Source organism: Triturus cristatus, chromosome 9 (genome assembly GCF_964204655.1).
Source record: "Triturus cristatus chromosome 9, aTriCri1.1, whole genome shotgun sequence".
Classification (NCBI taxonomy): Eukaryota; Metazoa; Chordata; class Amphibia; order Caudata; family Salamandridae; genus Triturus; species Triturus cristatus.
The window spans coordinates 1,057,887,185-1,057,911,842 of record NC_140592.1 but is presented as its reverse complement, the minus strand read 5'-3'; the positions used below and the strand labels follow the sequence as shown (position 1 = coordinate 1,057,911,842).

The 24,658-nt window shown below is 48.8% G+C and overlaps 1 protein-coding gene across 1 annotated transcript in view; it reads left to right on the top strand.

The window, feature by feature from the left end:
- The window catches only part of FBXO33 (F-box protein 33), a 112,046-nt gene that overhangs the window by 51,036 nt on the left and 36,352 nt on the right, over positions 1–24,658 (top strand). Inside the window, exon 3 of the mRNA XM_085626935.1 lies at positions 16,821–17,503. Coding sequence (XP_085483061.1) covers positions 16,821–17,503 — 683 coding nt within the window. The remainder of the gene's footprint in view (positions 1–16,820; positions 17,504–24,658) is intronic.

Below are 24,658 nucleotides of genomic sequence, written 5' to 3'. Positions count from 1 at the left end.
GTCTGCCGCCCCGGAACGAAACCCGCCTGATCCGGGTCGACAAGGCCGGGAAGATGGAGCGCCAGGCGGCGTGCCAAAATCCCAGTATAGAGTTTCAGGTCGACATTCAGGAGAGATATCGGCCTATAAAATCCACAGTGTTTAGGATCTTTCCCCGGTTTGGGGATGACCGTGACAGAAGCCCGCAGGAGGTCAGGCGAGATGGCTAAAGGTTCCGCAAAAGAGTTGAAGAGACGAGTGAGGATTGGGGCTAACGACCCGCAGAACGTCTTATAGAAGAGGGCCGAGTAGCCATCGGGACCTGGAGCTTTGCCGTGCTTAAGTCTGGCAATGGCTGTCACTACTTCCTCTATGCTAATGGCCCTGTTCAGATGGTCCGCCTGTAGGGGGTCCAAGGAGGGCAGAGTGACTGAGTCCAGGTAGGAGGTCATAGCCGGTACATCCGGCGGGTCACCCGCGTAGAGGTTTCCGTAGAAACCTCGGAACGCGGCTGAGATGCAGGCATCGTCTGTTACTGCACCGCCCGTGGGGTCAGAGAGTTCTTTCACCAACTGGCTCTGCCTAGTGGCCCGAAGTCTATTGGCCAAAAGTTTGCCACAGCGATCCCCCCCCAGTATAAAAAGCGTGGCGCAGTCGGAGGGCCGCATATTCCGCCCGATCCACATCTAAGGCGGCAAGAAGTTTCCTTGCTTCTTTAAGCTGCTGCCATATCCTCGGAGCCCCAGTTCTGCGGTGGATCAACTCCAGTTCCCGGACTCTGTCAGTAAGCTCATCCCTCTTTATCTTGCGCTCCCTATTTTCGGCCGCGGAGATTGACAAGAACTCTCCCCGGAGGACCGCCTTCAAAGCCGCCCACTGGGTGGCTCTGGTGGTGTCTGCGTTATCATTGTGTGCCAAATAATCACTAAGTACCTGCTCAATACGGTCCGTTACCGTTTTCCTGTGAAGCAGCGTATCCCGGAGGCGCCAGACCCTCGCCGGGGCGGCAGACGGCGGCACGCAAAAGGAGGCCACAACAGGGGCATGATCCGACAAGGAAATAACCCCTATGTCCACGGCAGACGCCAGGGCCTGCACCGGTGAGGTGACCAGGAGGTGATCAAGCCTCGCGTACGTCTTGTGGGAGTAGTAGGAGTAATCCCTGTCTACGGGGTGCGTATGACGCCAGAGGTCCTGGAGGTCCACCTCCGCAAGTCTGGCCTTACAACCAGCCGAGAATTCCCCGACCTGCGGGGGAGCGCTGCGCCGACCTGTCGACAACCGAATCAAAGACCATGTTAAGGTCTCCCCCGAGGATAACATGCCTATCCGGCGAGGCCGAAATCTCTTCGACCGCAGACTGCAAGAACCGCTCTGTTTATCATTGGGACTATAAAGGGAGCCTATCGTGAATGTAATGCCCCCCACCCGAAACCTATGTGCCAACATCCTCCCCTTAATTTCTGCAAATTTGTGGATGTGCTCCCCCCTGAAATGTCGAGCCACTAGGATCGCCACCCCGGCCGTCTTGGTAGTACCGGAAGAGAAGAACTGCGTCGGAAATTTACAAGAGCGTAGCCTATGTGTGTCCTGTGGTAACAGGTGGGTTTCCTGAAGGAGGTATATGTCCGCTTGGGCGTTTTCTAACAGGGAAAGCACCACTCGCCGCTTAACGGGATTGTTCAGACCCCTGACATTCAAGGTCACGATCTTAAAGGTATGAGGAGGCATAGTAGGAAATGTGTGGAAAGGCGCAAGTGTCCGGCGTGGCGATCATAGTAGTCGGGCACCCTCCCCCCAACTCAAACCGCAAGTCAGTCTCCCAAAAACAGTATACAAAGCCTCTCCCCCCTGCGCGGCGCAGCCTAGTACCAACCGCCAGTCCCAATGTGACCAGGTCTTCCATCACACACCCGCCAACCCCACACTCCACCTCCCCATGCGCCCCCCCATCGTCACCGAGCAAGACAAGGTGGAAAAACTCAGGCAAAGCAACCAACCCTAGCACAGCGCACTGGACAACTCCTTCCCCCCCCACCCAACTCCCACGACCCCTCCCGGTACCCCAACACCCCAAAACAACCCCTTCCAAACCCAAAACACTGTCCCCGTCCCCCCAAGAAAGGAGTCCAGGAAACCATTGTCCAAGGCCGGCCCGAAAAGGCAAGTCTATAGAAAAGTCTCGAAAGTGGACGTCCAGCCACTACACCACCCCTGCTCCCCCACCCCCCCAGGCCCCCAAACCTGTAGCTCAGAAAAGAAGAAGCGATGTCGATCTCCCCCCGGAGAAGTCCTAGGCGGTCAAGGCAACCTCTCTTGTCGCCGTTTCTCTAGCGACCTCACGCACGGCATTATCCATGTCAGCCCGGATAGTAGGCGAGTCCGGTCGCACTGATGAAGTCGAAGACCTGCGGCCAGGGACCGAATGCCAGCCATCCCTGGTAATCCGGCGACGGCGTGGAGTGGGGGCATCTTCTTCAGTCGCCGTGATGCCCAATACAGTACAGGTGTCCTGAAGGGAGCGCAGCTGATGCAGTATTCCGTTCCAGCGGAAGATAATACGAAAAGGGTGGCCCCAAGAATATTGAATGTCATGCTCCCGCAAGAAGTCAGTCACAATTTTAAAGGACTTGCGTTTCTGTAGGGTGACCACTGAGAGATCCTGAAGGAGGGCTACCCTATGGCCTCTGCACTCCAAGGAGGGCTTAGTGCGAGCCACCCTTAGAATCCGTTCCTTCAGGGGATAGTCCGGCAGGTAGGCCAGAAGATCGGGGGGAGGCGCCGGGGCTCTGCGTCGTGGGCCCACTCTGTGTGCCCTATCGATCCTGAGAGTAAAGTCTGTCGGCTCACCCAGGACTTCCCGGAACAGATCCTGCAGGTAGGAGGCCGCATCTTCCCCCTCTTCTCCGAGCGGGACGCCCCGAACCCTGATGTTGTTTCTCCGGGAACGGTTTTCAAGGTCCTCCACATGGGATTGTAGATCAATCTGCTGGTCCCGGAGCCTGACCACTTCCTGCTGGAGCTGTGTGAGCTCCTCGTCCCGGGCATGTCCCGCTTCTTCCACAGATGAGACCCTTTCTCCTAGGCCATCAACCTCTCTCCGGACCTCTCGCACCTCCCCCGCCACTTCCTGCTTGAGAGTCTGGAAGTCCTCTCGTAGGGAGCTAAAAAGCGACTCAAGGAATGACCTGGTAACTGGCGGCTCCCCTCCGTTCGCCCCCTGTGAACTGCTAGCCCGACTCGGGGAGGGTTGTCCGCGGTCTTGCCGTGCAGTGCTCCTGTTCAACATTTCCGGTAGGGTGCGATCACCCTTCCTGTTCCCCTTGTGGCCGGCCATCTTGGGCGCCGAATGGAAGTGCGCAATCCCCACCAGCGACAGTAGCATACACTACACCACCTAGCTACCCGCTAGGTGACCGCTCCAGCTGGGTAGGCCGTCCGTCCGCTCCTGTGGTGCAGTCCAGCACCCGTTCTCCACCTCCTCGTGCTCCTCGAGCGTCAGCTCCTGCCTGCTCCACCGCAGTGCTAGGCCGGTGGGGCGTAGCCTCCAGACCAAATGGCGTCCACAGTCCGTAGCACGCTGCCTCGCAGGTAGCTCCCCGAGCGGACCCCAACTCGCTCACAACCAGGGAGCCAACAAGTCACCGCGGCCACCGCGGTCAGCCGCTTCAATGGCTTCTGAGACCCCACTGGGCCCGAGTTGCACCACCTGGCACACACCACCTCCTGTTTGGCGTCAACGGGTGGGACGGCAGGGCCCCCCGAGGTCCTCGGCACCGCACCAGTCCCACCCACGGCCGAAGGCGGCCGTTCTTCTTGGCGGGGCCCCAACGTCTCGCTGCCTCGTTCGCTTTCGCTCAGCGCCACAATCGGCGACTCCCCTCCAGGCCGCACCGGCGGCCTCCGCGCGGCGCCTCAGGCTCGAGTATACGCGCAGGGCGGACCCAACTGCACTTCCGGTCGGGCCGCAGCCTTCGAAGGTCTCGACTCGGCTTCCACAGTCCGCCAACGATGCCTTCTGGCGCACCGATGTTCCTCCCAGCAAGGTCCGCTAGTTCTCCACTGCACCCGCCGTCGCCGGCCAGCGACGATGGGGGGAGATCAGCAGTGAATAAGGTGCTCAGGGGCCTGGGCCGGAGGAGCTCGCCGAGGTCGCGTCCTCCTACACCGCCATCTTGGCCACGCCCCCCAGTCATTTTTTGACTGACATTTTTCGACTGTTTATCAGTGTCTTTTTGAGATTTTCTCCTGGTGTGGCAGGATGTTAGCTAGGATGGCCAGCTTCAAGCCCTGTGGTGCCCGTCACCGACAGATGTCAGTGATTGATCTGCATCTTGTTTGCCTCTGGTGTCTCGAGTGCACCCACGACGTGAATACCTGTGTCGACTACTGCACCATGCACCTCGAGGCTTTCAAGCTCCTTGATGTGCGATTTTCTTGATCCCAGTTGAGAAGAAGGTCCTGGGATTGGCTGCAAAGCCCAAGATCCTCACCGCACTAGAAGTTGTCCACAGGCAAGTCCCAAAGAAAAGAAAGAAGTCAAAGAGGGCTTTGACCCCACCACTGTCTGGCGAAGTTATCCGACGAGGCGAGTAAGTGCGTAATTAGAGGTCTCCCTCCGTGGTTTCTTCCGTGCCTGGGCAGGCTCCACACGTTCCGGAATTTCCAGGAGCAGCAGCGACCCCTCCCAACTTTGTGAGTTCTATGAGCTCATGCATCTCAACATTGGGTAGCCTGTTCCTGCTGGCACACCTTTGGGCTCGCGGGGTTTGGGAGGGGCCCCCATTTGTTGAGTACCAACAGCTCCGTCTCCGGCTGCAGTCGGGCTCCTTGGATCCACGGATGGATCCCTCCTTGACCTTCCCCGGCACCCGCCCCGATCCGACGCGCTCTGCACCATCTGGTGGCGCTGACTCTGACATGGAGCCGGGGGGGTGCTGTCGACTGGAGCCATGCCTTCCAGGCTGGACCTCAAACCCTATTCCTATGGGCTAGGATTCTGGGAGGAATGGGAGGGGTACCTAGACCCTGACGAATACCAGTCCCTAACCCCTAACATAGCCTGGTGTGAGGAAGGGTCCGACACTAATGGACTGGAGACCTCTCCAGATACTGGCATGGTCACTCCTCCTTATGTGGTTACAGAAAAGGGAGCCTCTTTTGCTATCGTGGGGAGAAGGGTAGCCGGGCAGTAGGACTCCCTCAGTGGCAGTCAAGACTAACATCTTGACAGAGGTGCTTCTTTCAGGAGTGCCCCCCCACCCCCTTCATCAGCTTCTCCCATTTAATGACTCCTTCACAGATGTCCTATTTGGGACTTGCATGCCACCACCCGCCTAGTGGACTCCAATAATTTCTTCACCCAACACTATACCTTAGAGAGCTTGGTGGTCCAAGCTCCACCTCCAGTGTACATCCTTGCACTTTCCCTTCCACTTCACTGGATAGGGAATCCAAGAGGCTGGACCCCTTAGGAAAGAAAATAGGTGCTGCCCATGGTCCCGTAGGTAGCTCAGGCCCTACTTTCACAAGCTATTGCAGACGGGAGAGATGCAGCCAAGTTCATGATCCGATGTGGTCTGGATACGATTGACTCGCTGGGCCTAATGGTTTCTTAGCCAGTGACCTTAGGGCGACACTCATGGCTGAGAAACACTGACTTTTCTGGGTATGTCCAAGCTTTGCTTATGGACTTGCCTTTTGATTGCTCCTGTCTCTTCGGAGACCTGGCGGAATCAGCGCTGGAGCACTTCAAAGATAGCAGGGCTACGGTCAGGTCCTTGGGCCTTTCCATGGTCCCTCGTCAACCCCAGTCCGCCTTTTGATCCTTTGGTGGTCTTTATCTGCCCAGCCACCACAATGCGCAAGCTCCCCATCCTCTGCGAGGATGCGGTCCTAGTCATTCAGTTGACTGTTGCTGTAGTTCTGGCCTTAGGCAGATAGTAAACAAACCTACCCATAAGGCTAATGATACCTGTGATGGAATTTTCACTAATAATTCAGCAATAAAATTTGAGAAAGCGTTACCTTTGACATGGATAGACCACAGAGCAGTCTTTTTTAAACTAGCTGTTCCAGCCAGTAAATCCTACCCTTCAAATTTGGGGAAATCCATTAAAAACGCCCTTGACGGAAAATTGATAAACTTAATTTTGAAACTGCCTTGAGAAATCATAGCCCAGTATTGGATACTAAAATTGAAACTGCTGCTTCAAACTTCTCTGGTTGAAGAGACTCTGGAGTTACTCGGCTAGCCCCTGAAATAAACATTAAAAGCAATAGGAAAAGGCCATCTACTTCATGGTATTCCCCTGAATTAAAAAACTGAAACACAAATGTAGGGCACAAGAACGGAGATGGAGACAGGATTATGGCACAGAAGAGAAAAACAAATCTAAATTTGTTATTGAAGAGTACAAAGCGTTAAATATTACAAAAAAGGTAAATATTTTTCTGAAAAAGTAAACTCTGCTAAAAACTCTACAAGAGAGCTATTTAAAACAATCACGTTGCTTTCAAATTTTGACCAAAATAAATCCTTTACCCTGCATCAGGTTTTCTGTGAGAAACTTGCAGATTTTTTTCAGATGAAGGTAAACCGCTTTTATGACAGATTTTCGCCCAATCAAAATGTGAACCATGCAGTTGATTCTTTTAGCTCATCTTTTGTGGGGCTTTATGATAATTCTGTTGATGTTCCAAATGGTTTGATAATTTTTTCTCCTCTAACTGAAGACAAAGTGTTAAGACTGCTAGAAACTACCAAATCTTGTTCTCCTTTGGACCCCTGCCCGCCGTATGTCCTACAAATGGTTTCAATTGCATTTGCAACTCCTGAATATTTTGATTTCATGTCAATTTACAGCAGCATGGAAAAAAGCATTGGTTTGTTTATTTTTTTTAAAAAAAGACCTTCTCAGGACTCTGATACCATCAAGAATTAGCTGTCTATTCCCCGCCTACCGCATCCCGCAAAAAATATTGGAAAAGGCCCAACATGAAGATTTGATGGCTTTTTTGGACACGAACAATATTTTGGATCCATGACAACATTTTTTCAGACCGAAATATTGCTCTGAATCAGCCTTAGTTTTCTCCACTAAAGGAGATTTGACTGTTGGTAGACAAGGTACTGGTCCAATCCCATATACTTTCGAGGCTGGACTACGGAAATGCACTATATCTGGGTGCCCCCATCTCAGTAGTCTCCAAATTACAGTCCGTTCAAAACAGCGCCGCCAGACTTCTGACGGGAGCTGCCAACAGACTATCGGCAAAACCAGCAATTCGCTCCCTTCACTGCCTCCCAGTGCAGGAACGCATCAGATTCAAGGCCCTGTGCATAGCACATAAATCCATGCAAGGGATTGGGCCCCCTATCAATTCAGCCATGATCCGTCCTTTCAAAGCTAATAGGAAACTTCGGTCAGATGAACTTCATCTGCCCGAGGTTCCTAGGATCAAGAAGGCCAGAAGCGGTGGACGGCTCTTCTCCTTGCCGCTAAACTCTGGATTTCCCTGCCACTTCATCTTCGCACCATTCCCAACCATCTGGCTTTCCGTAAACAACTGAAGACTTTCCTGTTTCCTTAGTTCATCTGCCTCCCCCGAGTCGGTTCCTAGCGCTGGGACGCTCCCGGTTAGCCATGCGCTTTATAAATGCCTTTTCATTTTAGACAAGGGAGGAAGGGCTGCGCTTATCCTTTTGGACCTGTCGGCTGTGTTTGATTCGGTTAACCACTCAGTGCTTCAACCAGCTAGGGAGGGTGGAGATTGAGGGGCGCAGCCCTTGCTATTCTAAGTTCCTTCCTATCCAACAGGGAACAAACCATTGAGTTTGGAGGTTGCACCTCAAATTAATTCCGTCTTCCATGTGCTGTGCTCCAGGGATAATTGTTCTCCCCCACGCTGTTTAACATGTATGTCGCCCCCTGGTAAAACTATTTCATTCACATGGTTTTTCGGTGATATCCAATGCTGACAATACGCAAATAGTTGTATCAATCTCATCTGACGTAGACATTGTTGCTAAAGCTTTTAACAACTGTTTGGATCATATTTGAATCTGGATGCAGGAAAACTGTCTTAAGTGAAATACTTAGAAAATCGAGGCGCTTCTTTTTGAAAACAACATTCTGTTCTGGAATGATTCGTGGTGGCCTGCTAATCTTGGCCAGCCTCCACCCCCAGTTCGGAAGGTGAAAAACGTGGGTGTCCTATTTGATATGCAGCTCTGCTTTTCAGAACTAATAAATCGCATAACCTCTTCTTGTTTTTATCTGCTTAAGACACTAAAAAACACTAAAAAAGTATTTCCTTTATTCCCTTTGGCATGCAATAAATCTACGATAGACTACTGCAACGCGCTTCACTTGGGAATTCACAAACGTCTTCAATCACTGTAAAATGCGGCAGCCATCTTGCTCTTAAAAATCCCCAAATGAATTCCCATCTCCGAGAGCATACATGACCTTCACTAGTTGCCTGTCTCTGAAAGGGTAAAATTCAAGGCTTTGTGCATGGTGCAGAAAGCATTGTGTGGAATTGGCCCTCATTATTTTCAGAAGGCTTCAAAGTGGTATATTCCACGTCGTGACTTAAGATCATCCTCATCTAGATTTGTGGTCATTCCAAAAATAAAAAAGACCAGTTGGGGAGGCAGAAGCTGTTCATACTTAGCTTGCAAATTCTGGAAGTCTTTGTCCTTGCCTATGAGATGTCAAACAAATCTGATTCCTTTCAGGAACTCTGTGAAGACACGGCCCTTCATTTCTTGTACTAAGTAGGCCTTTGTCTTTTGTCAGCTGAATTGTAGTTCTCTAGTGCCAAGACACTTTTTACTTACTCCGTGGCTAGTTGTCTGTCAGATGAACAAGTTTACCTTTGGTAACTCCTTATCTGCTAGAGAGTCTATCGTTCTGCAGATTCCTTAGTGACCCACCCACCCATCATCCCCACTCAGTGTTCAGATTTCTAGGGACAGGGCTGTTCCCCCTTTCAGGGCCCTAGTTTTCCACACCAGTGGTCAGTGTTCTTTGTAACTCCACGCTCCTGGTGTGAAAAGTCGCAAAAACTGACCTCCGCTTGTGGGGTGGCACCTATATAGGGACTGCATATGTCACTTCTAGCGTGGACGACTCCATGCAGAGCCGAACAACGCCACCTACCAGCGTGCAGTGGTACTGCTCACAAAAAAAAATCCTGATCCAGTCTGACACCTGTGGATAATTGTAGGGTCATCTCCGACTAGATGGACTCCACCAGATAAGGCATTATCGAAGGTAAGTAATTTGTTCATTAAGACATATCTGACCTTAATCTATACCCCACCAAGTCCTAACAATAGATAAAACTAACCTCATTGACAAATAAGTCTTACCGATGTCACTTAGTCATTATTAAATAGAAAGATCGGCTGCATTCAGGAGTCTTGTGTGAAAAAGTGCACCGTGTGATTGAGTAACTTGTGAAATTCCCTCTTATTGCAATACTTTCAAGTAGCTGTTTCATGTAAGTGATCATCATGTATTCACATTAATGAATTAAAAAGTGAAATTTGTGTTTGCTCTTTGTCACAAATGGTTTTCGATTTTAGTTACAGTTAGGATTAGAACAAGACTTGGTGAGGTTAAGAGATAATGTGTAAGGTGTACTTTCTTTTTTTGCATCGCTGTAGTTTCACATACTTAATTCTCGGTTTCATGCCACATGTGAATGTAATTTGGGAACTTGAATACAGTCCTAACAGCAACAACAACAAAAAATAGTACTCCAAAAGTAGTATAACAAATGAATATTCTGTATCCTTGGGCCTTACTAACAGATGAGATACCTGTTTCCATGTAGTTTCTTTTTTTTTTTTTTTTTTTTTTTTTGAAAACCTTTATTTCAAAATGCAGGACACAGCTATTCAGCCGACAGCCCGGAGGTTCGGCAGCATTGCAAGTTAAATACAGTGATGTGTCCCCAATGCAGTTCAAAGAGTAATGCAAAGGTCCAATTTTAAGTAAACACAGAAAAAACTAACAACAAACCCCAGCAAGGCAAGAACATTGAAAGCCCATGGCGGAGGCCCCCAGGGGAGGCCGGACCCCACTCGTCTAATAAGTACAAGACTGTGTACGGAGGAAGAAGGGGAACAGCAGAGGCCCAGAACAGTTACTAAAACCAAACTGTGCTGGAAAGTAGGTCAGGGGGAAAGCTGTTCCTCGGGAGGTTCCAGGTCCGGGGCATGACATATTCCCCCCCTGTATTGGTTCCACCGCCCCCAGATGGCGTGCCACTTCCGGGGGCGACCTCTAGAGCAGTAGACCGTCTTCTCCCTAAACATGCTCTAATCCATGTTCTCCTGCCACGCGGTCAGTGTAGGGGGTCCCGAGGAGCCCCATAGTCGCGCGATATCTCTTTTAGCTACCATGTTACCCAGAGTCACCCATTGGGTCTGCGCCTCATCGAGGTCAGTGGGCCCCCAGACGTTCAGGAGGCAACACCGCGCCTCCGGCTGTACCACAATGCCCGTCACCTCCCCCATAACTGCATGGACTCTCCTCCAGAACTCCACGATGACACCACATTCCCAAATGATGTGCAGGAAAGTACCCACCATACCACATCCCCTTCTGCACAGGCCGTCCCCCGAGAATCCCATACGGACCAGCCTTGGCCCCGTCACATACACCCGGTGCAGTATTTTAAGCTGCACCAGCCTCAGACGCGACGGGATCGCAACCTCCTTAGGCGAGGAAACCGCTGACTGCCAGTCCTCATTATCCAGCTCAAGGCCATCCCTGGTCCACTGTTCTCTCAGCCCCAATAGCAAGTCTGCCCGGACGTTTATCAGCTTCTTATATATGAGTGAGATCGTGCTCTCGGGCATATGACCATCAAGGACTCGGTCCTCAAGGGGAGAGGACTCTGGCACCTTCTCACCCTCCACGAGGACTGATCGGAGGGCGTGACGCAGCTGGATGTACCTGAAATACTCTGAAGGCCCTAGCTCAAACTCAGTCTGCAACTCCTCGAAGGACTTCACCCTCCCCTTATGCAGCACATCTCCCACCTTGGATATACCTATCAGATCCCACTTATCAAAACCCTTCGTGTGCCAGAGTTTTCCCAATCTTTCCGATTCAAACAATGGGGTAGCAAGGGTTAGCCTATCCTTCCAGCCCAACGAGTCAGTCGCCATCTTCCATACGCGCACCGCCACACCTGTGGGCCCCGTGAGGGACGAGTCTAAGGACCGCGAATACAACGCCCTGTAGTAGTTGCCGCCGCGCAGCAGCCACCTATCCATGGCATACCCAGGGCTGAGGGCAGGGCCATAGAACCCATGGTTGATCGCGCTCAGCTGCGTGGCCCAGTAGTACCGTCGGATGTCTGGGAGCGCAATGCCCCCATCGTACCATGGGAGCGTCAACTTTGAAATAGCTATTCGCGGCCGCCCATCCCACAGCAACGTCCTTTGGAGGCCTTCGACCTCCCGAAAGTATTTGGCCGGTACCCAGTCCAAGGTATTCTGGAGGGCGTAGAGGAAGCGGGGAAGAGACATCATTTTGAACAGGGCCGCACGCCCAACAAGGGAGAGCGGCAGCCTCCGCCAACCTTCCACATCTCGCCTCAAGCGTGCCAAGTGGGGGAGCAGATTCCTCTCATATCGCACAGCAGGATCCATGGATATAAAAATCCCCAAATACACAAAACCCTGCTGGGCAACCTGTATCGGACATGTTCTAGGGATCGGTGGGACTTCGCCACTAAGAACGTACAAGTACGATTTGCCCCAATTAATCACAAGTCCCGAGTTCCTACCGAACGAGGCGAGTACGTCACAGACCACTATAAGTGACTTCTTAGGTGAGGCAAGATACAGTAGGATATCGTCGGCATAAAGCGAAACACGGTCCTCGTGATCAGGCGACCACCGAAGGCCCCGTATATCCGGGTGCCAACGTATCCACGCAGCCAACGGTTCAAGGGCGAGGGCGAACAACAAAGGCGACAGGGGGCAGCCCTGCCGAGTACCCCTACCAAGCTGAAACGGAGTAGATGCCCGACCATTCACCACAACATTCGCTAGTGGCCCCTCGTACAGCAACCGAACCCAACTCACAAAACCGCGACCGAAACCCAACTTGGCCAGCACGGCCCATAAATATGCCCACTCCACCGTGTCAAAGGCCATCGTGGCATCAAGAGATGCCACAACAGCCGGTTCACGCAGCGTGCTCGCCCTGGCGATGACGCCATGTAGCCGCCTAAGGTTCAATGCTGTGTTTCGGTGCGGGATAAAGCCAGATTGATCCGGGTGGACCAAATCGCCAAGTACCCTAATCAAACGGGTGGCCAGGAGTTTGGCCAGAATTTTCGGCTCAGCGTTGAGGAGGGAAATGGGCCGATAGGAGGCGCATCTATCTCGGGGTTTACCCTCTTTATGTATGACCACAATCGACGCCAGCCGCTGGTCCAACGGAAGGATCCCATCCCCCCGCGCCTCCAAAAACATGGCGCGCAGGTGAGGGGCGACCCTATCCGGGAACAGTTTGTACAGGTCGATCGGCAGTCCATTCGGTCCAGAGGCCTTACCCGAGTTCAACGCACGAATCGCCCCCGCCACCTCGTCAACCGTGATGTCACCATCCAAATCGTCCCTATCTATGTCAGAGAGGCAGGGCAACTCGATATCACGGAGGAGATCAGACGAGTCCTCGGGTGGCCTGTCCGACACAGAGGAATAAACCCTATGAAAATACTCCGCGAAACACCTCACAATCCCCTCAGGTTCCACAATCGCCTCTCCCCCCTCTCCAATCAACTCTGGCACCACTCTATTGACCCGTTCTTTCCTGTCCAACCACGCCAGGAGTTTCCCTGCCTTATCCCCAACGTCATACAGGCGGCCCTGTTGTTCCCTGCTGAGGGTCTTAGCGGCGTTCGTCACCAGGTCCCTATACTCCGCCTGCTTCAGGCAAAGCTCATGCAATGAGGACTCTGTAACCTCCTCCTCCATATCCCCTTCAAGGGCCGCAATCTCCTCCTCCACTTGCCGCACCTCGCCATCCCTCCGATTCTTGGCAGCCACCACCAGGGAGAGGGCTTCCCCCCGAAGCACGGTCTTAAAAGCTTCCCACAGCGACACCGCCGAGTCCACGGTTCCCAGATTGTCCTTAAAGTAATTATCTACCTTCTTTACCAGGGCGCTGCGCATCTTGGGGTCTCGGAAATACCATGGGTTGATGGGGGCCCCCCTCCCTCCTCCCTCCCGACCTAGATCCAGCCGGATCCACACTGGCGAGTGATCAGAGATACCGCGTGCCATGTGCCTCGCCTCGGATATCAAAGAGGCATGTGCTGCCAGAGTGAGCAAGTAGTCAATCCTGGAGAGGCTACCATGCGCCCCGGAGTGAAACGTGTATTGACTCTGTGTGGGGTGCCAGAGTCTCCTGCAGTGGATCAGACCAAACGTATCCAGGAAGTCTGGAAGCCATTTCTGAGCCCCCCCTGTGTCCCTGGGCGGGTATCTATCCAACAGTCCTGAACCCACAGCATTGAAATCCCCTCCCACTACCAGCATTCCCCCCGGGAGAGTCAGCAAAGCCCTGCCCAGTTCAGCAAATGTGGAGGCCTGCAGGGCCGGCGGGACATAAACCGAAACCAAAACCAAAGTCCTTCCTTCCCACCGCCCCGCCACCGCCACAAACCTCCCCCTATCGTCAACAATGGTGGAGTCCACCTCAATGGGCAACGATGCTCTAACGAGGATGCCCACACCCCTGGACCCTGAAGAGAATCCCGAGTGTGCAATGAATTTATACCCCTTCCTATTCAGGGCATAGCACGTATTGCCTATGAGATGCGTCTCCTGCAGCAGGACAACGTCTGGCATTGAGCGTTTCAAAAATTGCAAAACAATCCCCCTCTTGATGCGATCCCCCAAACCATTAACATTCCAGCTTATAACACTTAAGCCTCTACCCCCCATCCTCAAACGGAAAGAGGCCCACCCCACACCCGAGGCGCCACCATGGAACAGCCCTGAGGATAATCATCATGCCTTGCAGAAATAAACCCCCCAACAACAAACTCAAAATCCCCAAAACTCCCCCCACCCTGCACCCCTGCTGCAGCTTAAAAAGCCCCCCCAACTTGCAGTGTGCCTGTCGCCCTACAAAAACAAAAATCTACAAAAAGTACCCTAAGGGAGGAAAAGAGCACCCCTCGTCCTCCCGCAACCCTCCACAGTTACTGCACTCTGTTCAAATCTTCAAGTATGAGTAAATCAAGTCAGGCCGGCTTTGAAGTATCAGCCCTGTCCATCCCGGCCACTGTCTCCATGCTCGGCTGTGTCGTCCCCGGTCCGTCGCTGGGGCAAAGCGTCCAGCCATTCGTTGGCCATAACAGGAGAGTCAAAAAAGAATGTCCGGTCTTCATGCACCACCCGTAGTCTGGCGGGGAAAAGCATGGCATACTTCAGGTCCAGTTCCCGAAGTCTCCGCTTCACCCCCAGGAAGCTCTGTCTCTGCACCTGCTGGGTGAAGTCCGGATAAAAATTCACCGACGCATTCTGGAAGGGGACTGGGCCCATCACCCTCGAAGCTTGCAGGATAGCATCCCGATCTCGAAAATGAAAGAGCCGGGCGACAATCGGCCGCGGCGGGGCACCCGCCTTGGGCCGCCCGCCCGGCACCCTATGGGCCCTTTCCACCGCAAAAAACTTTCCAAGGCCCTTAGGCTTCAGATGATTGAGGACCAAATCTTCCACAAGCAGGTCTGTCGAAGCCTCATCCGAGGACTCCGGAACCCCGATGACGCGCACATTGTTGCGCCTGGACCGGCTCTCGAAGTCCTCCAGCCGGCGGGCGGCGAGGTCACTCTCGGCCCTCAGCTTCCGGACCTCGTTCTGCAAATCCGCGACATCATCAGTGAGGCCCGTGGTCTTGTGATCCAGGTTCTTGACGCGTTCGTTTGTCTTGCCCAGGTCCGAGCGGATCAAATTGACATCCACCAGGATGGCATCCACCTTATGCGCCAGGGCCTCGAATTGCCTCCCCATCGAGGTCTGCATCCCATCCAGCGCGCCCATGACATCCTGCAGGGATAGCTCCGGTGTCCCAGGCGAGTCCTCCTTCTGTGCATCCGGCGCCTGGCTCGGTCCACCAGGCGATGTTTTCAGGAGGGCGTAGCGGTCCATACTGTTGACTTGGGAATACGTTCCCCGCCTGGTGGACTTAGTCTTCAGCCGATCCCCTTCTGCCTTGCCCGACATAATGGACTCCAGGCAGTCCAATGCAGTGAAGACCGTTCCCTCTCAGAAAGAGGAATAAGGAGTGAACGGGTCCGCCTTGTGCTGCCAGAGTAGCCCGCCGAGCGTCCTTGGGGTTGTAAAGCCACCCAGAGCTCTACAGTGTCCGGGCAGACAAAGGGATCGAAATCGAAAGTGAAAGAGCGAAGGCCTCCGTCCGACAGTTCACACCTCACCCGGCCGTTGTTGATCAACTAGGAGTCGGGCATCCTGCCAACTCTAGCCCCTGGCATCTCCGGGAGTTAGGCCGCAATCTTTCGCCGGTCGTAAGTCCGGTTCCCGATGGGCGATCTGACCGCGGGTAGCATCAATCGCCTCCCTGACAACTCAGCTACACGGTGCCATGCATACCATCAGGATTTGAGCCAGGATAGTCGACGGAGGGCGCGAGGGTCTCGGGAGCTCTAAGCTCACGCGGCCATCTTGGTCAAGCGCTAGGCTCCTCCCCCCTCCATGTAGTTTCTTAGTCAGTATTTGAAGAGGTTTCCACACAATTGTTCCAAAATAACATCCAACATGTGCTTTGTTCCATACATTATCGTTTTGAACGCCCTTATTGATGGAAAAGGAAGAGAATAGTTTTATTAACTAGCCTGATCTTAGTGGTATGTGATCTTGTGGTTTCAAGAAGCATGCTTCATTAGTAGTAAACATGAGTAATTGTATCCAGCAGTCCACTTTGAGGTATCCGTGTGTAAATAATACACGCTGGTTTGTACTAGGTCTAAAGCTCAGCAACATATCACAAAAGTAGTGTGGAGCGCTCGCAACAACAGTAGGTTCTGCACTTTTTCCTGTCTGGTAACGGCCTGATAATGGTTAAATCATATTGTGTATTGCTCCAGATCACAGGTTCGTTAATCACTTGTGTTATTAATGGTATGCCTCTGCAATTATGTAGTCGGCCTGGAGCAGCTGTATGCTTAAGCCTTTGTTTGAACATTGGTAACTGTGTAGACTTGGTGCAGCTCTGTCACAAAACTGGGCTGGGTGTAGGAGGTAGTGGATTTTTCCAACTTGTATGGAGTCTGGCCTCAGGATATATCAAATGAATTTGCTATACCATTGTTGGTCTTTCTACTTTTTGTGAATTTTGGTTTATGCAGATGAAGTTATTGTTGCACTTAAATTTTTGTCTAATGTAACCTGAAGTTAGGGTGATTGCACCATTTGTATACATGAGAGACTCAGTTTAGACATTGGTGACTTGGAAAGTGAGCAGCTGTGTCCGAAAAGCTTTGTTTTTGAAAATAGGATTTCACAGTGTTTGATCTGGAAGAAGGTTGCTGTTTTATTGAATGTTTTTTTTTTCTTCAAATTTATTTGTAACCATTAAATTTCAAGTAATGGAAATGTAATATTTTCCTGCCCCCTTTGTTGCCAGCAAAGCTTCTTTACTTTGTAAGAATGATTGCCAATGTAAAAGTTTATACTGTAAGACACTGCCTCATATATTCGTATGTTCAGTTGTATAGCACTTGTCTATTTAGAATGTTATTTTCTACCAGGGTATCTAATTCGATTTGTTTTATGCTTGCAGAATACAGCAATTGTTTGAAGAAATACTGGGTAACAGTAGGCAATTGAAATGGCTATCTTGTGGGTTCATGCTGGAAATTGTGACACCCACTTCAATGGCATCTCTATCAAATCCCGTTGCCAGTACCATAGAGCACTTAAGTTTACTTGACAATCACATCCCTGGGGACACCACTCTCATCACTGCCGTAGAATTGGAGCGATTTGTGAACCTTCGCTCTCTTGCCTTGGACTTCTGTGATTTCACTGCTGAAATGGCACGGGTCCTGGCCAATAGCAACCACGTGCCTTTGCATCGCCTGTCTCTGTTGGTTCACTATATTTCCCTTCAGAATAAGACTTTGGTCAGGATGCCAGAAGATGAGGACTGGAAGGCTCTAACACGAAACAGCACTAATCTTCGGGTCTACATGATGGCATTTGACATCAAGAGCGAAGACATGCTGAGAATTCTTAAGCCTAGCATTCCACTGGAGCGAATTCATTTTGATACCAACATCACTTGTGTGTCTGGAGCTGTTGTTGACCTTATTTCCAGACAGTACAAGACCCTCACTCATTTTATATTGATGAATGACATGCTAGACGTGTCAGGATTTCCTGATCTCAATGACAACCGGACTGAAGATCCATTGGTTCTGTTATCTTGGAGGTGCACAAGGCTATCTCTGCTAGCGATTCATGGTAGGTACATTTTATATTTCAATGCATGTCGAAACTGATGTGTTGTAGTAGGTACTGCACTACATTTGAGACTGGGATATATTTGCATTTCCAGAGTTTACTTTTCTATTGCATTCCTGTTTAGATATTTTTTTGTATAGTAGTAGTAGCTGCGGTGTATTATGTCATGTCTATCGTGCAAATTTGCAGCATATCAGTGGTTTTTGTGTACACAGATTCTCCGTCTTATTGATGAGTTTTGTTGAAGTGATGGGACTACTCAAATGCTGTGGGCAGGAAATTGTAAACCTTTGTGACCCAAAGGGGCTCTTCGATAGGAAGGTGAGGAGTAGCAGTCTGACAAAGAATGGCGATGGGGAACATAGTAAGCTCTGTTTTAGAGTTTAGGCTAGCATATTGTATTTCCTGACAGGGACCAGTGGTCTTATCTAGTTGTCATAGATACCAGAGATGAGGGCTGATGACCTTAAACTGATTGGAAAAGCCTTGAACCGGGAAAGCTATGTGGGCACGGTTTTTGGGTGACTTCTGTCTGTGGGTTGATCACAGAGATGGAAGACTGAGCTCTGCTCCTGAGCTTTGCTCTTGTTTCTCATCACATTTGTGCCATTGTCTTTTGTATTTAATACTTTTGTGCAGAGCCATATTGGATTTTGTGTACGCATTACTATGCTAGGGAAATTCCTCCATCATGATACAAAGGAATCATCTGTACTGTGTGAGGAGGAGCAGCCGTGTACATATTCATATTCTGAAAATTCTTGGTAAATTGGAAGAGGTGCTGTGGTGAAGAGGCAATACCAAAAATGTTGTTTATATAGCTCTTGATCTATTTCTGAGTGCTGTAAATACCATGTGTACGCCAAGTGTTGCTGTTATGCTGTTAATCGGTTGAGCTGTAGCCTTCTGGAGAGCCAGCTGCAATGTCAGGGTTTCAGATAGCCTGAACCAGGGCCACTGGATTTATGCAGCAGGAGAGTGCTAAATTATGCAGCTTGATTGACTAACTAATGTGGCAAGAAAAATGAAATTATGTGGCGTGATGCATCACATTTTATGGTAGTATCCCTTCGTTATTTTGTCATTTTTACACTTATTAACACTGTCTGGGCATAGGTTGCACCTCATTAGTGACAGTTTAACACCTAAACATAGCCATAAGCAACAGAAAGGTGACCAATCAACGTTTGCAAAGGTCCTTCCACTGCTCAGCAACGTGTGTCACTGCATTTTTGTAACCTTTGGACCATTTGAGCCAGAAACATAATGTTTTTTCGTTAAAATATGCAGGTTATGCAGTGGAAGATGGATTATGTGGCAAATGCGGTAGATCCTTCACTATGCAAAAAATGCAGCGGCTGCATAATCGCATAATTCCAGTGGCCCTGGCCTCAATCCACCCATGGGAATAACTCCTGTCTGGTGCTACACATGGGGTCTGACACAAGAAAACCTGCTCTAAGGGGCTAAGAGAGCCTCATACCACAATACTCCCTCCCTAGTTTCCTTTCATGGTACCCTCCCTAGTTTCTCGACTGTCTCTAATGTAACTCACAAGGACCTCCCTTCCCTTGTTTGTGAGTGCCCTCTTTACATACACAGATCCCTCAGCAGATTTAAGTACAGGGTGCCAGGGTCTACCCCCACTAACCTTGTATTCACTGCAATGTGCAAGCCCTAACATGTATAAGATGAACGTATTGCTCTATTATTAAAAGTTGAAACAGGCTTGTGCATCACCGCTGGGTGGCAGTTGTCGGAACAATTCCCAGGGGACCGAGGAGCAAGCAGGAGCTACTGGGCCACAACCGTGAGTTTTGAGGTTGTTGGTCTCTGAAATGCCAGGGTCGGCCCTACTATGGATTTGCAAACTGGGCCAAGTACAGCCCGTCCGCACTTGACTCTGTGGCATAGTTAATGATCTGTCACAGACTTTGTTGGGAGGTAGCGCTGGGGCGCTCAAGCTCGAGGCTAAGTGATTGTCCAACCCAGTGTTTTACTTTTAAGAAGAAACTTACTTTTTTGCATTCTAGAACTAAATACTACGCATTCAATATTGATAGGATGCAATTTAATGTACTAGGTGCTGGGCTTTACTGCTGCTTTTCTCCACTTAGCCCCCCAACATTCAGTGACAAAGTTATGGCATAAGTGTCAAAGGCAGATTTGCGAGCACCACTTATATTTGATTGTTATTTAAGAGGGGGGAGGCCAAATGCACCAATGGTATTGCAGTCCCTAAATTGTGATTTCCTATCAGGGACCATACGTACCTGTGGCCCTTAGGCCCATAGGTATGAATGTTTTTGCATTTCCTAAATTGCAATTTCCTAATAGCGATTTTAACTCCATAGGAATCGCTATTAGGACATCACAATTTTTGGACATTCCATTTTGCATTTCCTAAATAGGGATTTCTTAGGATTTTCTATTGAGGAAATGGAAATTTGGTACATATGGCCCAAAAACTCTACAGTCTGTAACACACAAACTAAAAAAGAAGGTAGTCACTGCTTGAAGTTAAAACAATTTACTGGTCAGTTAACAGAAGAAATTCCAAAACAAACATACATGCAGCTTTGTTCAAATCATTCAAATGATCAGGAGTTTGTTCACAAAGAGTGCAACCCCTTCCACACTCGTTAAAATAAAAAAATAGAATATGTTTTTCCTAAGTCCAAGGAGGGCTTTACAGATTCATAACATGTTAATCAGAGAGGCATTTTCTTCTAAGTTGCCTAGTTGACAAATTGATGCGACAGATAAACAACTTTCCCTCCACCCAATATCTTGGTTGCACTGCATTCTAAGTTTCAAACGTTTTTGGCTAAGAATAGGTCTCAAACATTTCTGAGATCTCTCTGGTTGGTGAAAACACTATGGGTCCAAAACAAATGCCATACGAGGGAACACCTTCTCAACCCAAGTTGATGTAGGAAAGGAATCCTGACTGTACAATGACCCTAAAAGGGCCTCCTCAACCCCAAAAATGAGGAGAGAGACTAAGATCAACATCATAAAAATGACGATTGTTGGGAAAATGAAAAGTCATAAGCTCAAAGTAAAAATGGGGGCGCTTCTGAAGGGAGACAGAAGGATTTTGACGAAGGTCACAAATTAACAACCAGGGAACCAGAGCAGTAACAACAACAACGCGAGCTTTAACGACATCCTATGTCTTGAACCCTAAGAGTAGGAACGGAAGGAGTTCTACTAGGTTGAGGAACTTTTCGTTAACTCTGTGGCTTACACAGCACAGGATCTAGATACTTGGATGCTGGATGCAAAAGAACTACAACTACAAAGTCTATCTGAGATTGTGGTAAACAAATCACATTATCAGTTCAAAGTACTGCCCTTTGGGATAAAGTCAGCACCAAGGTTATTCACAAAATGCCTCCCGTTGGTTGCAGTTCACCTCACGAGGAAGGGATTATATGTGTACCTCTCATCAGGTTTTCCTAGGGGTGACTGGCAACTCTAAAAATGGGATGTATTTTCTGGTACAGAGGTGAATCGACACAAAAAAAACGGAACAAGCTCCTCTTAACTGAAAGGACAGTCTCCAATAGAGAGAACAGTGACTAAATTGAACATGGTAGCCCCTTCTCCAGGTTGCACATGAGACCAGTCTAGGAATGGTTACAAAGTCAGTGGGACTTGGAGGATCTAGTGGTTATTACAGAGTTCGAAGGGAAATGCAGTTATGGAATGTTCAAAACATTTTAAGGGGCAAAATATTCAAGCAACCATCTTTCTTCTTGACCATCATGACAGATCCATTACACAAAGGATGAGTAGCACACGGGGATATTAAACATCATTGGCCAGAGGACCTCTGAAGAGACAATCAAGCATATAAACATCATGGAACTCAGAACTGTGTTCCTGGCTTTACATGGCTTTTACATGCATATCAAGTGGAAGACAGCACTGCTCCATATAGACCACACACAGACATGGTTTACCTCAACAAGCAGGGAGGGCCGAAATCGTATACCTTATGCAAGCTAGCACAATAGATTTGGAAATAGGATGTAATGTTATTAGCCACTCATCTGCCAGACATCCAAAAGGAAGAGACAGACAGACTAAACAGGCCAGGAGACTTGTCATACGAGTAGAAACTTAAACAAGGTATTCAAAACATTTTCAAGAAATGGAGCATACCACTCCTAGACCTGTTTGCCACTCTTCACCTGCAAGTATCCACAACACTAGTTTTAGGGAATGCCCTGTCTACTGTTGGGTGGATAACATTTGCATGCGCTTTCCCACCAGTTTTGTTAATACTGCTAGTCATAAGCCAATACAGACAGGCCTACTTAACAATGATACTCATAGCCACACAATGCGCCAGACAGACATGGTATTCAGACTTGGTGGGAATAGCACAAAGTAGAGTAAAAAGGGTGCCATCCTCATAAGACTCGTTAACCATATAGAAGGGAACAGGTGTGTCACCCAGAACCAAAGAGCCTCCACTTAACAGCATGACTCCTGAAGAAATAGTTTGGACATTGGGGGCTTATCGCTGAAATGCATGGAAGTGCTAAGGGAATACAGTAAACCAATGGCTGAGAAACGTTACAGCACCAGGTGAAACCGGTTTGAATACTGGTGGAACAAAAGAGACACCACAGTGATTAGGTACTTCACATGTTTATTGGATGAGAAATAAGCTACCCATCTTTAAAAGAACACCAGGAGCCATTGTGACAAACACAAGGGAAAGTCCAGGCAAGTTTTTTTTTACCTCGACAATTGTCAAGAGGTTCTTCAAAGGGGTGAAAAGAATTGCACAGCCAAGATGTGGACTTCCACAACCATGTGGAACCATAACTTGGTATTAACAAAACTGCTGAAAACCCTATTTGAGCCTATCCAATTAAAATTACTAATCCTTGAAACATGTTTTCTATTATTAATGAATACCCCCCATCATTATTATTGATTTCATTCTAGGTTATTTCTTTAGTTTTGTTTTCATTTTTTCTGGGATATTATGGCAGTACACCAACAAGTCTGCAACAGAACTAGTAAACCCATTTAGAAAAATCTTGAATAGACTTCGTGTGAAAATGTAACTGTTAAAGTAAATATGGGTATCATTTAATATCTGAGTACAGAGTAGGCGGCAAACTGCCAGTAACCATGAATCTGGCAGTACTACAGTACTGTCAAATTCTGTGTTAACGTTTAATTAAAAAAAAAAATGAATCCGTAGATGCTCATAGAGCCTGTCCTTTTGACAATATTGCCAGATTCCCACACCATCTTTTCACTGCCAACGACCATAGCTGCAAGTGCTCGTGGCACTAAGGTAATAATAATGTCTGCTCAGCGCTACATGATTTATCACTCAGCTTTAAAAATATTTTGGAAATTCAGCCGTTTTTCACGAATTATATTCTTCTGAGTTTTGGAAATACAAACATTTTCATCTCAAATAAACACTTTTGTATTTTGGTATAATTATATTACTTCTGCCAAGTAAAAGCTTCTTAATTAATGAGCTGGGCTGCTTACAGGAGAGCTACTCAAAGATCGCTGGAGAGCTACCAGTAGTGCAAGAGCTCCTCTGAGAAGCCAGAGTTAAAACGCTCTTCCCCTTGGGCTCTGTTAGCTCCCAAGTTGCTCACAAACTCTCACATCAGCGGTAGTGTACCTGCTCAGGCTGGGGATCCAGCTCTACTCTTATTTGAACAGTTGTGTCACAGATGTGAAAACACACTCACTCTTCAAACCCCATGAAGGATACTTCCTTAGACATACTCTTCCTGGAAATGCATCTCGACTTCTGGTTCAGGCTTCTTATTGGCCCTTTGCCAGTTGTGCAGCAATGCAATAGAAGCTAAGGGGGAAGAAAGGCCAGGCCGCCTCCCACTCAGTGCATTATAAACAACAAATAGCCTGACCCTCAGAACACCTAATACTAAGAATGCGACACGTAAAGGGTTTCCAATACTTTCCAATTCCCTAGAGTGTGTTCCCTACCACTACTCAGTGTCGTGGTATATCAAATTAAAAAATGTCATAAAACCATCATAACGCAAAACCCACCCAGAAGTGACTAGAAAAAGTGTGGGAAAAGAGAGAGAGCACCTCACGGTAGTAAGGCCAAGGGGTATTGCTGGCTGGTACTCGCCGGCATACCCACTTATCATTGGTTACTCTCTCTCCATACAGAAAAAGAAAGTGTGTGTATTCTTTTAAAGAAATCTCAAACCCAGTGAAGTAAGAAAAGATAGTAGACGTAAATGAACTATCGGTGCCTAATCTCTTTACAAGTGCCCATTGGACCCCTGTGAGAATATAAACGTATAATTCTCACCGTTAAAAACCGGTGAAGCTTCCTGGCTCAGCTTTCTGGCTCAGCTTAGCTTTATTAGGTGCTGTACGCTTCTCCAATTAAAAATGGTTTCAATCAAACCATAATCAATTCTCTAAAGCCAACATGTTTCGTTGCTGAATCGTCATGCAACTTCTTCAGGGTTGTTGGGGTTCCAAATATCAACTTCACATGAGATTCACCTAAAACCAATTGGTTGTAAAGTCTCCTCGTACCTGCAACCGTGTCAGACTGGTACATGCGTCCTCCAATCACGTGCCCCTGGGGTGACTGTCCAATGTCTAGTCCCCCCTGCCGCGTCCCACCTGTGTGTGCACCTTACAGCACCTAATAAAGCTAAGTTGAGACAGTAAGCTTCACCGGTTTTTAACGGTAAGAATTATACGTCTATATTCACACAGGGGTCCAATGGGCACTTGTAAAGACATCAGGCACTGATAGTTCATTTACGTCTTCTATCTTTTCTTACTTCACTGGGTTTGAGATTTCTTTAAAAGAATACACACACTATCTTTTTCGGTACTATCTTTTTCGGTATGGAGAGAGCGAGTAACCAATGATAAGTGGGTATGCCGGCAAGTACCAGCCAGCAATCCCCCTTGGTGTTACTACCGTAAGGGGCTTTCTGTCTTTTCCCAAACTTTTTCTAGTCACTTCTGGGTGAGTTTTGCGTTATGATGATTTTATGACGTTTTTAAATTTGATACACCACGACACTCTGAGTAGTGGTAGGGAACACACTCTAGGGAATTGGAAAGTATTTTAAACCTTTGCCAGTGGTGTCAAGGCTCATATTTCACAGG